General features: G+C 42.5%; 1 protein-coding gene across 6 annotated transcripts; it reads right to left on the bottom strand.

The window, feature by feature from the left end:
• Positions 1–323: 323 nt before the first annotated feature.
• LOC131096641 (gap junction beta-6 protein) lies at positions 324–11,724 on the bottom strand. 6 transcript variants are annotated; one of them, XM_058045110.1, is made up of 3 exons: positions 11,703–11,724; positions 11,112–11,188; positions 324–2,137 (listed from the first exon to the last, which is right to left on the bottom strand). In XM_058045110.1, exon 3 carries the CDS (start codon positions 2,113–2,115, stop codon positions 1,324–1,326), a length of 792 nt encoding a protein of 263 aa, XP_057901093.1. In that variant the 5' UTR covers positions 2,116–2,137; positions 11,112–11,188; positions 11,703–11,724; the 3' UTR covers positions 324–1,323. The 6 variants fall into 6 exon arrangements, with proteins under 6 accessions (XP_057901093.1, XP_057901092.1, XP_057901089.1 ...); XM_058045109.1 differs by having other exon boundaries at positions 11,112–11,191; positions 11,703–11,718; XM_058045106.1 differs by lacking the exon at positions 11,703–11,724 and adding an exon at positions 11,547–11,657 and having other exon boundaries at positions 11,112–11,191.
• Positions 11,725–11,727: the final 3 nt, after the last annotated feature.

Below are 11,727 nucleotides of genomic sequence, written 5' to 3'. Positions count from 1 at the left end.
CCATGGTGGTAAGTGGCCCAAAACAGGAAGCACACAAGACAATACAGTTGTTTTGCATTGCACCCACCTCTGACTTTCAGGTTCCCCTGCTTTCACAAGCACACCTCTCCCACAGCCACATACTGCCATGCACTCAGAGTTTCCTGTGTATCTCCATTAGAGTATGGACAACAGAATTAGGGCATCAGTGCCCTGGATGGGAACGAGAGGTGCCTAGGGGTTATGTGCACTTTGGATGTAGAGTCTCTACTTGAAAAAGTTTTTTTTGAATTCCTACTTAAAATATTGCCTAGCATTCACACATAGACTCTCACTTCACTAAGAAAGGTTAAAGTGTTTGCCTTTTATTCAGAAGACTCGCTTCATTTCCAGGAATACTTTTCCATGTCCTTGAAACCAGACAGACTCTAGTCTCATAACAGCACCATCAGTCTACTACAAAAAAGCAAACAAATCAAAACCAAAAAAGTTCCATGATGTGATACAGTATAAAGAAACAGCTAATACATTAGAGAAAAAACCATCTACATAAACTTATGTAAGTTGCTATAAAACTGACAGTATGCAATTAAGAGATTGGTACAATTACCAGGTCTGCTAGCTGTTTAAACAAGTCTACATAGGCTGTAACTATATTCTTGTGCTGTTTTCAGGCAGGAGTTTGCACTGAGAATCTAGGTACCTCAATTGTACACACTGGTGGGCTTTCATACAATTCCCCTACAGCCAGCAGTGTGTATGCAAGCATCTCAAGCTACCTGCCCAGACTCAAGCAGCACTGGCAAAGTTGTGAAAGTGCATGTAGCCTACTGCTGTCTCCTCCCTATGAATATGGTATTACAAGGTTCATCTGCATATGCCTGGTTAAGAAATAAAACACAGTCAGTTGTGTACTATAACACCTTAAGTAACATGGAATCTTAGATTTTAGAAAAATATTTTAATCATCAGTTCACAAGTAAAAACTACCACTATTACAAAACATCTTGTAATACTAGAATACCTAGCTTGGAAAGAGTTTTGTTCTTATTGCTGTTGCATTGAGCTTTCAGGAGCTGTGTCAGCATGAAGGTAGCAGTGGGCTTCCCACTTGTCATAGTCAGCTTGTAAGGGTACTCACAGGAAAGTGTATCTTCCTATTTAGCCCTCACGCAATTTTCACATGTTTAGGCTGCCCTGACTTTTCCCAGACGTGTACCTACTCGACATCTGACACTATGCATCAAAGCCTCAACCAACCTTGTTTCATACAACAAATTTCATTTGCAGCCTTTAAATAAAACATTCACTCCAAAAAGAGTGAACCTCAGCACTGGCATCACCTTAGCTACTTGTAAACCCTATAACTGTGTTCTGGCAGCTATCAGATATTAACTCGTTCATTTCATTTTGTTTGGTTTCTTCCTTATTCTCATTGTTGGGCTGCTGTTTTGAATTTCCAGCGTTTTTAGACCTTCTGAGGAAAAACTTTGCCAGTAAGTAACATAATTCAGCCACATTTAAAAGAATGCAAATGCTGGACACAGCAATCATGAAAATAGTGAACACGGTCTTTTCAGTAGGTCGGGAAACAAAGCAGTCTACAGTGTTGGGGCAGGGCCAGGCATTACACTTCATTAAGCGAGGCATTCGGAACCCATCGTACATGAAATAAAACGCGTACATGAAGACGGCTTCAAAGACCAGTCTGAAAAAGATGCTGCCAGTGTACGTCCACCACAAGGAGCCCTCAATACGAAACCTCTGTTTCCTAATTTCTTCAATGTCCTTGAATTCACATTTCTGGTCTCCTTTTCTGAACTGCCTTTTCTTCTCATGTCTCCTGTAAGCCACATGCATGGCCACCAGCAGCGCAGGTGTGGAGACAAAGATCAGCTGCAGGGCCCAGAGTCTGATGTGAGAGATGGGGAAAAAGTGATCATAGCAAACATTTCTGCAGCCAGGCTGAAGCGTGTTGCAGACAAAGTCATCTTGTTCATCTCCCCAGACTCTCTCTGCAGCCACAACCAGGATCATGATACGGAAGATGAAGAGGACTGTGAGCCAGATCTTCCCGATACTGGTGGAGTGCTTATTTACACCTCCCAAAATGGTATGCAGAGCTCCCCAATCCATTGTCTTGTTTCAATCCTCTGACCTAAGACAAGACAAATAAATAAAACTAAGATTAATCAAGACAGGAAACGAATACCAGCAAGCATGTGGTTTAAAATAAAGGCAATATCATAATTGCAGCACATTCACCGGCTGTGGTAACGCTTTGTTGACGCAGTGGGCTTACCTACAACTAGTCACACATGATAACCTAATCACATATCAGCAGGTAATATTTCATACTGGATTACACACATGGCACCACATTCATTTGACTCCTAGGTGTATTTGCCAATGCCAGATTAAGTAAGAAAGACAGATGGGAAAATGATGAACACAGCCTTCAATGAAAATATACAACTTCTAATAGATTGAAAACAGTAACAAAATGATAGAATATATCAGCCAAAAGTAAGGTAGATGTTATGTTAAAAAAAGTAACATGTTAGACAGACAGAATTCCTATACAAATCAAAGCCAATTAGTTTATCCTTATCTTTAGAGTGTAAATAATGATTTAAGTATATGCCTGCAATAAAGACAGGCCTTGAGCAACTACTGTGGATGCTCTGCACCTTCCATGAGAAGGTCTAGATAACCTGCATTCACCAGTTTAAAGAGTGTGACAGCATTCTTAGTCAAAGCAAACTCCACACCAGCTTGAAGCAATGAAGGTAAATCCTGGTCATTACCCATCTCAAGCTGGACTTTTAAAAATCAATGCTAAAAATTCATACCAAAATCACTTTTCTTTGCACTAACTACAAAAAGGGCCTAAGGTAAGTGGATAAGGACTCCTCCCTTGTGAATGCATGTCAGGTTGGAGTTTTCTTCCTCTCATAACACAGACTTCATTAGTCCTAGATTAGGGGAGATATTTCAGAGGCTGGGAGTGTGCTATAGTCAACATTTGAGGAGTTCAGACAGGCCAGCAGTAGCTCAGATTTTTTTCAACTTTTTCAATAGTTTCCAGTAGGTGAGTTTCAAAGTACTATGACTGTAATGAATTAAGGATTTCACCTTTTGGTCTCCTCAGGAACACCACAATTATCTGAGTTTTTGCAGCTTCCACAAACAGCTTTTCACAGAGAGCATTCAGAGGCATTCCAGCCCATCTTCCCACACTCCTCCACTTCAGATGGATTTACAGAAGATTAGTTTGCAAACTACTGTGTATTCAAGAAACTGGCATTTTTGCCTATCAGCCAGGACCCCATAAGAGTGCTTACAGATCTCTCGATTCTGAAATTGCTCATGAAGGTTTTTGTTTCACAACTTCGTTAACTTGTTTCTATCTCAGAGCACATATTTCCTTGGCATTTACAGCACAAGGCACCAATAAGCAAAATCATCTTTTCAAAGTTGCTTTAAAGAGCAGCTACTGGTAAAAAGGTCATCATATCAATCACAGGATTTTCCTGACTCTGAGCTGGATCACACCACATGAGGAAGAACATGATGACACTATTTTGTAGTTGTCTTCCACGTCACACTCCCATTCTGAGTAATGTCAAAAACCTTCCTGGTTTACAGCGACATACATATAATCAGTAGGCCACATGCATTGACTATCAATCAAAGTACACAACAGCTCAGAGAAAATGAGGACACTTAATTGTTACGCAACACAATGGTATCTTTTCCTTGAGTTACTGGGATTTAAATGTAATCTCCCTTCACTAGTTCCATAAACCAGATCCTGCTGGTTGACTGTGTGGGGCTATACTCCAGGAGGTGAAAACCAAGGGGGAGATCCAAGAGCTCCAGATTGGAGAGAACTTTTCCTGAGCCTCCTTCAGGATGCACAATCTATATGGGCTATTTCCTCTTTATGTGACTGAAACCACACAGAAACAGATTTATCTTACTATGCTACCAGGTTATTTTTTCCAAGAAGAAAGATTATTTTTTAATTAGCAAACAGTTACAGAGAGTCTCTAGGGTTAACCCTATGAAGACACAGGAAAGACCCTTAATACTAGAGATCCTTACTAAGCATATCAGCTGGATTTTTAACTGTTCCACCCCTTTTCTGTCATCTGATTGATGAAAATTCTTTCAGAATTTTCCTTTGTAATTAATGCATTGTTAAACAGCGGGACAGTTACAATTTTTAGTGTTCTCTGCTACTATTACACACATATGGCAATTACAGTACTTATAAAATGACACCACAACTAAGTACTATGATTAGAAATACTTATGAACATTTGAAAATAAATCCTGTAGAAGACTGGCACCAGGCAAACAGTGTTATTACACACATTATCCACCTATCCTGTAACGCCATCACAGTCCTTACTTTCTTCTCAGTCATTCCATCTTCTTCTCCTTGCCTGTCAACCATCTTTAGAGCGAAAAGGCTGTGAAGTGAAACCTATGTTCTGCTCCTCATAAGCCCTGTTTCTTAGCTTCACATCTCGCTGCACACCAGCAGTGCTGCCATTTTGTTATAACTTAACAGGGATTTGTTTCCTCCTCCTGTGCAGAAGGAGATTCAAAGTACAAGTTCTCCAGTGTGTAGTTAGCTCAAGAAACTCCCCTAGTTCTGTTTTCTGCTAAGGTCACACTACAGCTCATCTCCTGTGACTTTGTGGAGGTGCATTATAAAGCAGGCAACTTGTCCATAAGTTCTTCCCAGGACTAGTATGTTTTGGTTGGTTTGGTTTTTTTAAACCTAATCCATTTCATCAATCTGCTTAACAGTACAGACCCACAGATCATCTGAAAAGGACAGCTACATTAAAAAAAACACCCAACCAAAACAAACAAAAAAAACCTCAAAACCAAAAAAAACCCCCAAAAAACCAACAACAACAAAAACCCCAGGCTGCAAATTGCAAAGCATGGGTAAGAATGAGCAGTTAGTGGGAAAGAGGCATTGGCAGCACTCCTCTTCATCTGACTTGCTCCATATTCTCTGAGAGTACATTGTGCTTGTTAAGCCAAAAATCTGTGCTTCAATTCTAGCAAAGACATGTCTGTATCTGGATCAAGAAAGAAGAAAAAGAGCCATCACACTTTGAAGAGGCAGTCTTTTGTCCAGAGTCTCCTGGTTACATCTCCTTTCCAAAAAAGCCTCTGTCTTTCCTATCTGCCCAAACACTCCTCCCTTCACCCTTCCCACACACCTTACCAAATCTTCCAGCTGTCTCTCCAGCTCCTCCTGCCACCATCCACTGGTTCTTCCCACTGCTTGCTGAGCAAGTGACCAACCTTTGCCCCTTCTTGCTCACAGCCTCTCAGGCTTGTTTTGACATTGCTGGAGAGTCATATGACTGGTGGACTACTACAGAGTGCTACAGGCACTGACCAGATACCAGTGAAGTCTCACTATCTTCTCCCTGAAAGATTGTAGTGCCATATCCAGGCAGCCTGAATGACATCCAAATACTTTGGCCACAGTGTTTCCTGCTAGCTGGCTTTAAACAGTTCCCCTCAATGCAACTTAAGAGGATCCAGTAAAGGCAATTCAGACACTGCCAAAGTGTCCTCCCCTCTCCAACAAACAGACACAGTGATCCAAGCAGAATTTAAGTTAGCCAAGTATGGCCCTTCACACTGCTGAAGCCACTAGTGCAGATCATGCCAGCTAAACACCTCATCAGGGCTACCTGTACTGATGTGATGGCTCATTTACTTTTTACTCACTCAAAAGCTAGAACCTTGATCATAGGCTTGATTATCTTTCAAATACTTGCTTTCTTTTTCACCAGCAAGTAAAATATTAACTGTCTTGCAGACCAAAGGAGAAAAAAAACAGGAAAATGACATCCCTTTAATGGGTTGGTAAGTCCTATTTTAATAGGGCCAGTCCAGATACTATTCTATTTCTATATGAGCAAATCCTGCCAAATACTTACAGAAAGAATAGTATGTAGACAGCCAAGGACTTACCTAGTTTGCTGGTACATTAAAGACAAGAAAGCTTAGGTGAACTTTGGGGAAAAAACAGAAAGTAGGAATGAGGATAGGGATTGGTTATAAAGGAAGAAACTGGGAAGAACAGAAGACAGCTGAAATTAGCAAGGTTGAGTAATGAAGCACTTAGAATAATTCCTAACAGGGGAGTGCATTAAATGTTAAATTCTCCTTCACAAAAATTGCACCTGGGCATGAAAATAAACTTTTCCAAGTCTCCACATAGATATCTGTTCTACCACCAGCAGCACCTTCTGTTTCATTCAACAATTAGAGGACCACAGTGGGATATGGTTGTTACAGTTAACAGTTTAAAACAATCATAAAAGATCACCATGCTTGACTGAAAAGTTAAGTTACAAAGGAACCAGTTCTGTATGATCACACAACATAGCCACATAAGCAGGTGTTTCATTTGGGGTTTGGTTTTTTAGTTTTTGATTTGTGGGGTTTTTTTCCCCCCATCCCCAGTAAGCTAAACAGCAGAAAGAGAAGAACTACAGCTTAATGCCTTCTGTAGTTCTACAGCTCATGGGCAGTATTTGGAGCTCTGTGCTGCCATGGCTATACTGCCTTCTACTTTAAAGCCAGCTCCTGTAAGCCTCCATTCAACTGCAATCACAGCACGGTGCACACACCCAGTGAAAATCCCTGCAATTCACAACACCGAGGACAGTCATCACCGAGCTCCCCTGTTTACGAGTACAGCTGGCTTGTTAACAGACACCATTTTCCTTTGTTAAAGACTGTTATACTGGAAATTCATTACTCAGTGGCTAAATCCACAGCTGGACTACAGTGAAGGTGTAAAAGCAACAGAAGATGTTTCTCTATCACATGCATATATGGTGCTTGTGCTATAAAATATTATTGAGCAAGAAAACAAAGTAGTCACAAGCACGTATTACAGTATCTGCTTATGCAGATAACTTCTAGGAGTCCTATTCAAGAAGAGGTCCACAGACCCCTAATTTATGCACAAATTCAGACTATGATTATACCCTTCTCATCTTCAGTTTGGAGATCAATTTATTTACTGTACTGGAATTACACAGAAATGTAGAGGGTATTCACAATGACTCCACTTCCATCAAAATTTTAGTGTACAGTGTACCAGAAGTTACCAGTTTGGGGTGACTTTCCACCACTTTCAGCACGGCCTCCAGATACTGATAAAAGATCAGCAGACTGCCAAGAAAAGTTACTTTATCCCAGGTAGTAATGTGTTAACCAAGATAATCTTTAAGCCAAAAAGAACTGGTCTCAAGTATCCCTGCTTACCCCCCAGCTGGGGACAAAGGCGAACTCACATTCCCAAGAGAAGCAGTTTAATGCAGAACTGTTGCCACAGAAAAACTTCAGAACATCTAAACTAACAGATGTAAAATCATTACAAAAATTATTTTATGACCCAACTTTGCACAGGAAGTACTGCTGCATGTTGAGGTCCAACATGCATTCAAACGTGCTGCTGAGACAACCTTCCCTTCAGGTGTTGATCTCAACAGCCGCACTGGAGCAGGGGCTCACAGGGGGAGGTGATAACCAGCACCAAGGTGTCCTAGAGCTGCATAATGCTGTGTCATTACTCAGGTTTGAAGCACACACTAGTCTGGGTTTCAGCAGTTTTGCACCAGCATGCCTCCACCCTGCCAACCTGGCATCTAGTTTACAGCAAGCACTTAATTGCCAGTGTGTAGATTTTGTTATTCCTATTGCTGAGCTAGTTTTGGTGCTGTACTACCAGAACAGCAGCACTGTCAAGGCTGAAGCAAGAAAGCTTCTAATAAATACAGATTAGCATCTTCCAAAAGACAGCATCCTTTCATTTCACCAAGAAAGGTGGGTACACAGGCTACAGCAATCACTTGCTGACTTGCTCAGACTTCCTACCTAATTTCAGTCTGCCCCACGCCTCAGTTTCCCAGACATTAAACTAGAGATAACAAAAATCTCACCATCTCACAGGGCTGTCCTCCTGAAATGCTCCACTGCAATTACAAGCTTCACAGGCTCAAAGGACCAAGACAGATAAGTAACAGTTCAAAGCTGGAAGCACCAAGCTTGAATTCAATCATCCAGGATATTTCTGACATCTGAAAAAGAATGGAGCTCCCTACATTGCTATAGCTTTAATACAGAGTTCAAAATGCAAGAAGACAAAGCTTTGAATTTAGATCTTGGAAACTAAAATCCTTTAATAGGTAGCCTTCCAGCTATTTTAATTTTACAGCAGTATATTAAAAACTTCAAGGAGTATGCAGCTGGAAGACTAGAATATCAACAACGCTTTCCTAAAAAGCTGAAAGGGATCAAAGGAGCAGCCTAACAATCACAAAAGCCTGTGCAATTCTCTAGTAGCTCTTAAACTTTGTTCTGAACACCTATCTCCAGATCAGAGTGGAAACTGGAGAGGAGAAGAGCCACAATAGAGGGATTACAGTATATCTGATTTGACACAAGAACAGGCAAAGACTAACCAGGAACAGGAAACCTCTGACAGTTGCAGGTCTGAACACTGCAAGCATTGTTCTTTCCTTCTACTCAAGTTTAGGAAAACAGGAGGCATTCTTTGCTCTAATTAAACCCAGCAAGAAATCCAGAGAAACCCAACAGATTAGGACCCAATTTGTATGCAGTTAAATGTTATTAAAAAATTATGCTACTTAAATATCAAGAGCATTTAAGGGTTCAGTTTCTGCCCACAATGACACCCTTATGACTGTCCCATATTCATGTCCTCACATAAGTTTTAAGTAATTTTTCAAGGATGCTTGGAAACACTCATACCTATTTCACCAGCCTGCAAGTGAAACTGGAGATTGCAATCCTCCAGAACATCTCTGCAAAAAATTCATTCCACTTGTGCAAACCAGAAAATCAGAGGTCACAATTGAAGGCATAACAAGACAGCACAAGTCCTACTGGAGTTTAGCCTGTCTCAGCCATTTTCCCCTGTAAACCTTTCCTTCAAAGTGTGCTTAAAGCTTCTTACTTTGGAAGAAAGCTGAATTCCCGAGGACTAGGTCTCCACTGATACAAGTGTCCTATTTCCTATATATCTTAAAGAAAGCTTTAGAGATACCGCACCCCACTTCTGGTCATCAAAATAACTTTTCAATGTTACTTTTTCTTTTCAGCCTGTTACCTAATTCCTATTTCCATCCCCCTACACCTAGCCAGATGTCTACATTCCCTCTACAAGTCTCTCCTTTCCTCTAAAATTAACAAGCCTCTGTCTTCTTTCACACACAACTTAAACTTATAAACACTAACATTTTACAGTGCACTGTAGCTTTCCTTGAGCATGTATTTTGTTATTTCATTCATCAAGAGTAAAGTCCAAAGTAACTCTTTCCATTTTAAAACTCTATCACAGGAAGAAATGCAGGTGTATGATAAGGAATAGAATTAGTTTCAACATTCTTTTATCAACTAACAGAGGATGTGCTTCTCTTTTTCTGCATTCCTGCTGTTTTGACAGCATGTTATCTCACCCCATATATCATCACTTCAAGCTTTTCCTTACACAAACTGGTATTTAGCCAGGTAAGAGTCACAGTTTTCCTTCCAGATACTTCATCAGTCATCATTAAGTGACAATTAAAATCAGCAAGGAAGAGAACAAGGGAAAACATCAAAAGAAAAAAACAGCTTCAACCCATGCTCCTATTTCACAAAGTGTGTGGGACCACTGATTTACCTGGAAGCGTTCACAATAATCAACTTGTAAGAGCATCTTCTTTGCTCCCAAGTACCCACGGAGGTTATGCAGTGATTGTGACAAACTTGCACATATAACTCAAAGTGCTGTTATTTTTCCAGCTACTAAGACAGCCTGCTAGACATTTTTCAATGTACAATTACTTTTTTTGCACAAAATAAATGAGGCTGCCCAAATAATCTACCTGGTTTGCACACCAAGAGATGCAAAACAGCAACACTCTCAGAGGCCTAGCTTCAGCACATTGAGAGAACTGGTCCTGTCAGGACAGAATCAATTTCTCCAGAGAAGTATGCTAATTCGTGGGGTTTCACAGTCCCATTTTTAAGTTCTGAGATATGTAATCCTACATATACATACATAATCCTACAATTATGAGACTGCCAGTTCTGGGAATTGTCTGAAGTCTCCTACAAACACCAACACATGCAGTACGGATGTAACCTCATAGCTCTGGAAATGAGCTGAAAAGCCTGCCTGGTAAACTTACATTACAATGCCTAGATGACACGGAGATACCACCTTCTTCCAGGCTGAGGCTTGTCTCACCATTGCCTTGCTCTTTAAGGCAGGTCAAACCCAATCACACACACACATCCTCCTGCCTACTGTCTTTTCTCTGGGGCTCCTCAAAGGATGCATCTGGCAAGCAGGGTTTCCAGGCTAAGCAGTGGAGGCCAAGAAACGTTAAGAATTACATAACTCCTTTAAAAAAATTAAGGATGAAAATATATTTAATTCTGCTTTTGACTCAGTGTACACACATACACTGGTGGTGATCCCAAACCAAATCTGGACCCAAACCCTCAGTATTTCATACAGGATGCAGCCATTGATCATGAAAGCTATAAAACCTGGATTCAAAAGGGCATTCTTAAAACAAAAGGCCACTTCCTTCCTGCAACCCTCTGTCGTCTTCAGAATATTTTCAGGCTACATGGTGAGAACTAATGGGATACAAGACAAGGAAATAATTTCCTCTGTTGAGAACAGGGGAGAGATTCTTCAACGTGAGACTGTGAAAGTAACACCCAATCTAGGAAAGCCCGATGACAGAAAAGCCAGTCATGCCCAAAACATGCCCAGCTCCCAGCTAGAGCCAGGCACTAAGCAAGCACTCCTGCCCTTACTCCAGCCCGTCCTTCGGGTTTTATTTAAAGCTGGAAGTACTCATTCTTTGTGCGATCTTATCCAGCCCGATACTCAGAAATACATTTATTTCTGACTCACACCTCATTTCCTACTCCCCCTGTAATTCTAAGGAATGTTTCCAGCGTGCGATCAGACACTCACAGGACCTGTCAGTTTTACTGATGCAAGCTGTTTACCTTCCCGCAGCTCTCTTAACATCTGTAGGCGTGTCGCAAATTACCTGTAATTGCAGGAACCTTGATTTTGCTTGGTGTCGCAGCTGGTCGGACGCACTTCACATAACGCGCTCACACAGAGCTGCTGGGAGGTGAATAAAGATTTCGCCCTAAGTTAAACGCGTAACCATCAGAGACAGGAGCACGCCCCGCCAAAACTGCTCGCGGGCTTCGAGCACTCCCCGTCATGCTCAGGCTGGGGACGGGAAGCGGAGAGCGCCCATGCCGAGCAGGGGAAATCCTGCCGGGGCAGGGTGAATCCTGCCGGGGCAGGGTGGGCAGCGCACACGGCGGCTCCGCGCCCGGCCCCGCTCCCTCCCCGGCGGGCCGCGCCACCGGAGCTCCCAGCGGCGCCGCCGCGGCCCCGGCCCCGCAACAAGTGCGGCCTCAGCTGCCCGCTGGGAGCTGCCCCGCCGCGCCCCTTCCGTCCTTCCCCTCACCTGCCTCAGCGGCCCCGCTGCTGAGGGGCGCTCACCCCGCCGGGACCTCCCGGCGCCGCGGCCGGGCTGCGCCGATCAACGTGGCTCCGCCGGTGGCTGCGGAGCGGGCGGCCCCGGCCTCGCCGCCCCGGAGCTTTAAGGTCCCTCCCCGCTCACCTGCCGCCGCTGTTAGCCCGCCCCT

Source organism: Melospiza georgiana, chromosome 2 (genome assembly GCF_028018845.1).
Source record: "Melospiza georgiana isolate bMelGeo1 chromosome 2, bMelGeo1.pri, whole genome shotgun sequence".
Lineage (NCBI taxonomy): Eukaryota > Metazoa > Chordata > Aves > Passeriformes > Passerellidae > Melospiza > Melospiza georgiana.
Note: the sequence above shows the minus strand (reverse complement) of the source record. Positions and strands in the feature narration are given on the sequence as shown.

What these genes read in the sequence shown, in the direction of transcription:
- LOC131096641 (XM_058045110.1), bottom strand. Translation starts at nt 2,115, where the DNA reads ATGGATTGGGGAGCTCTGCATACCATTTTGGGAGGTGTAAATAAGCAC.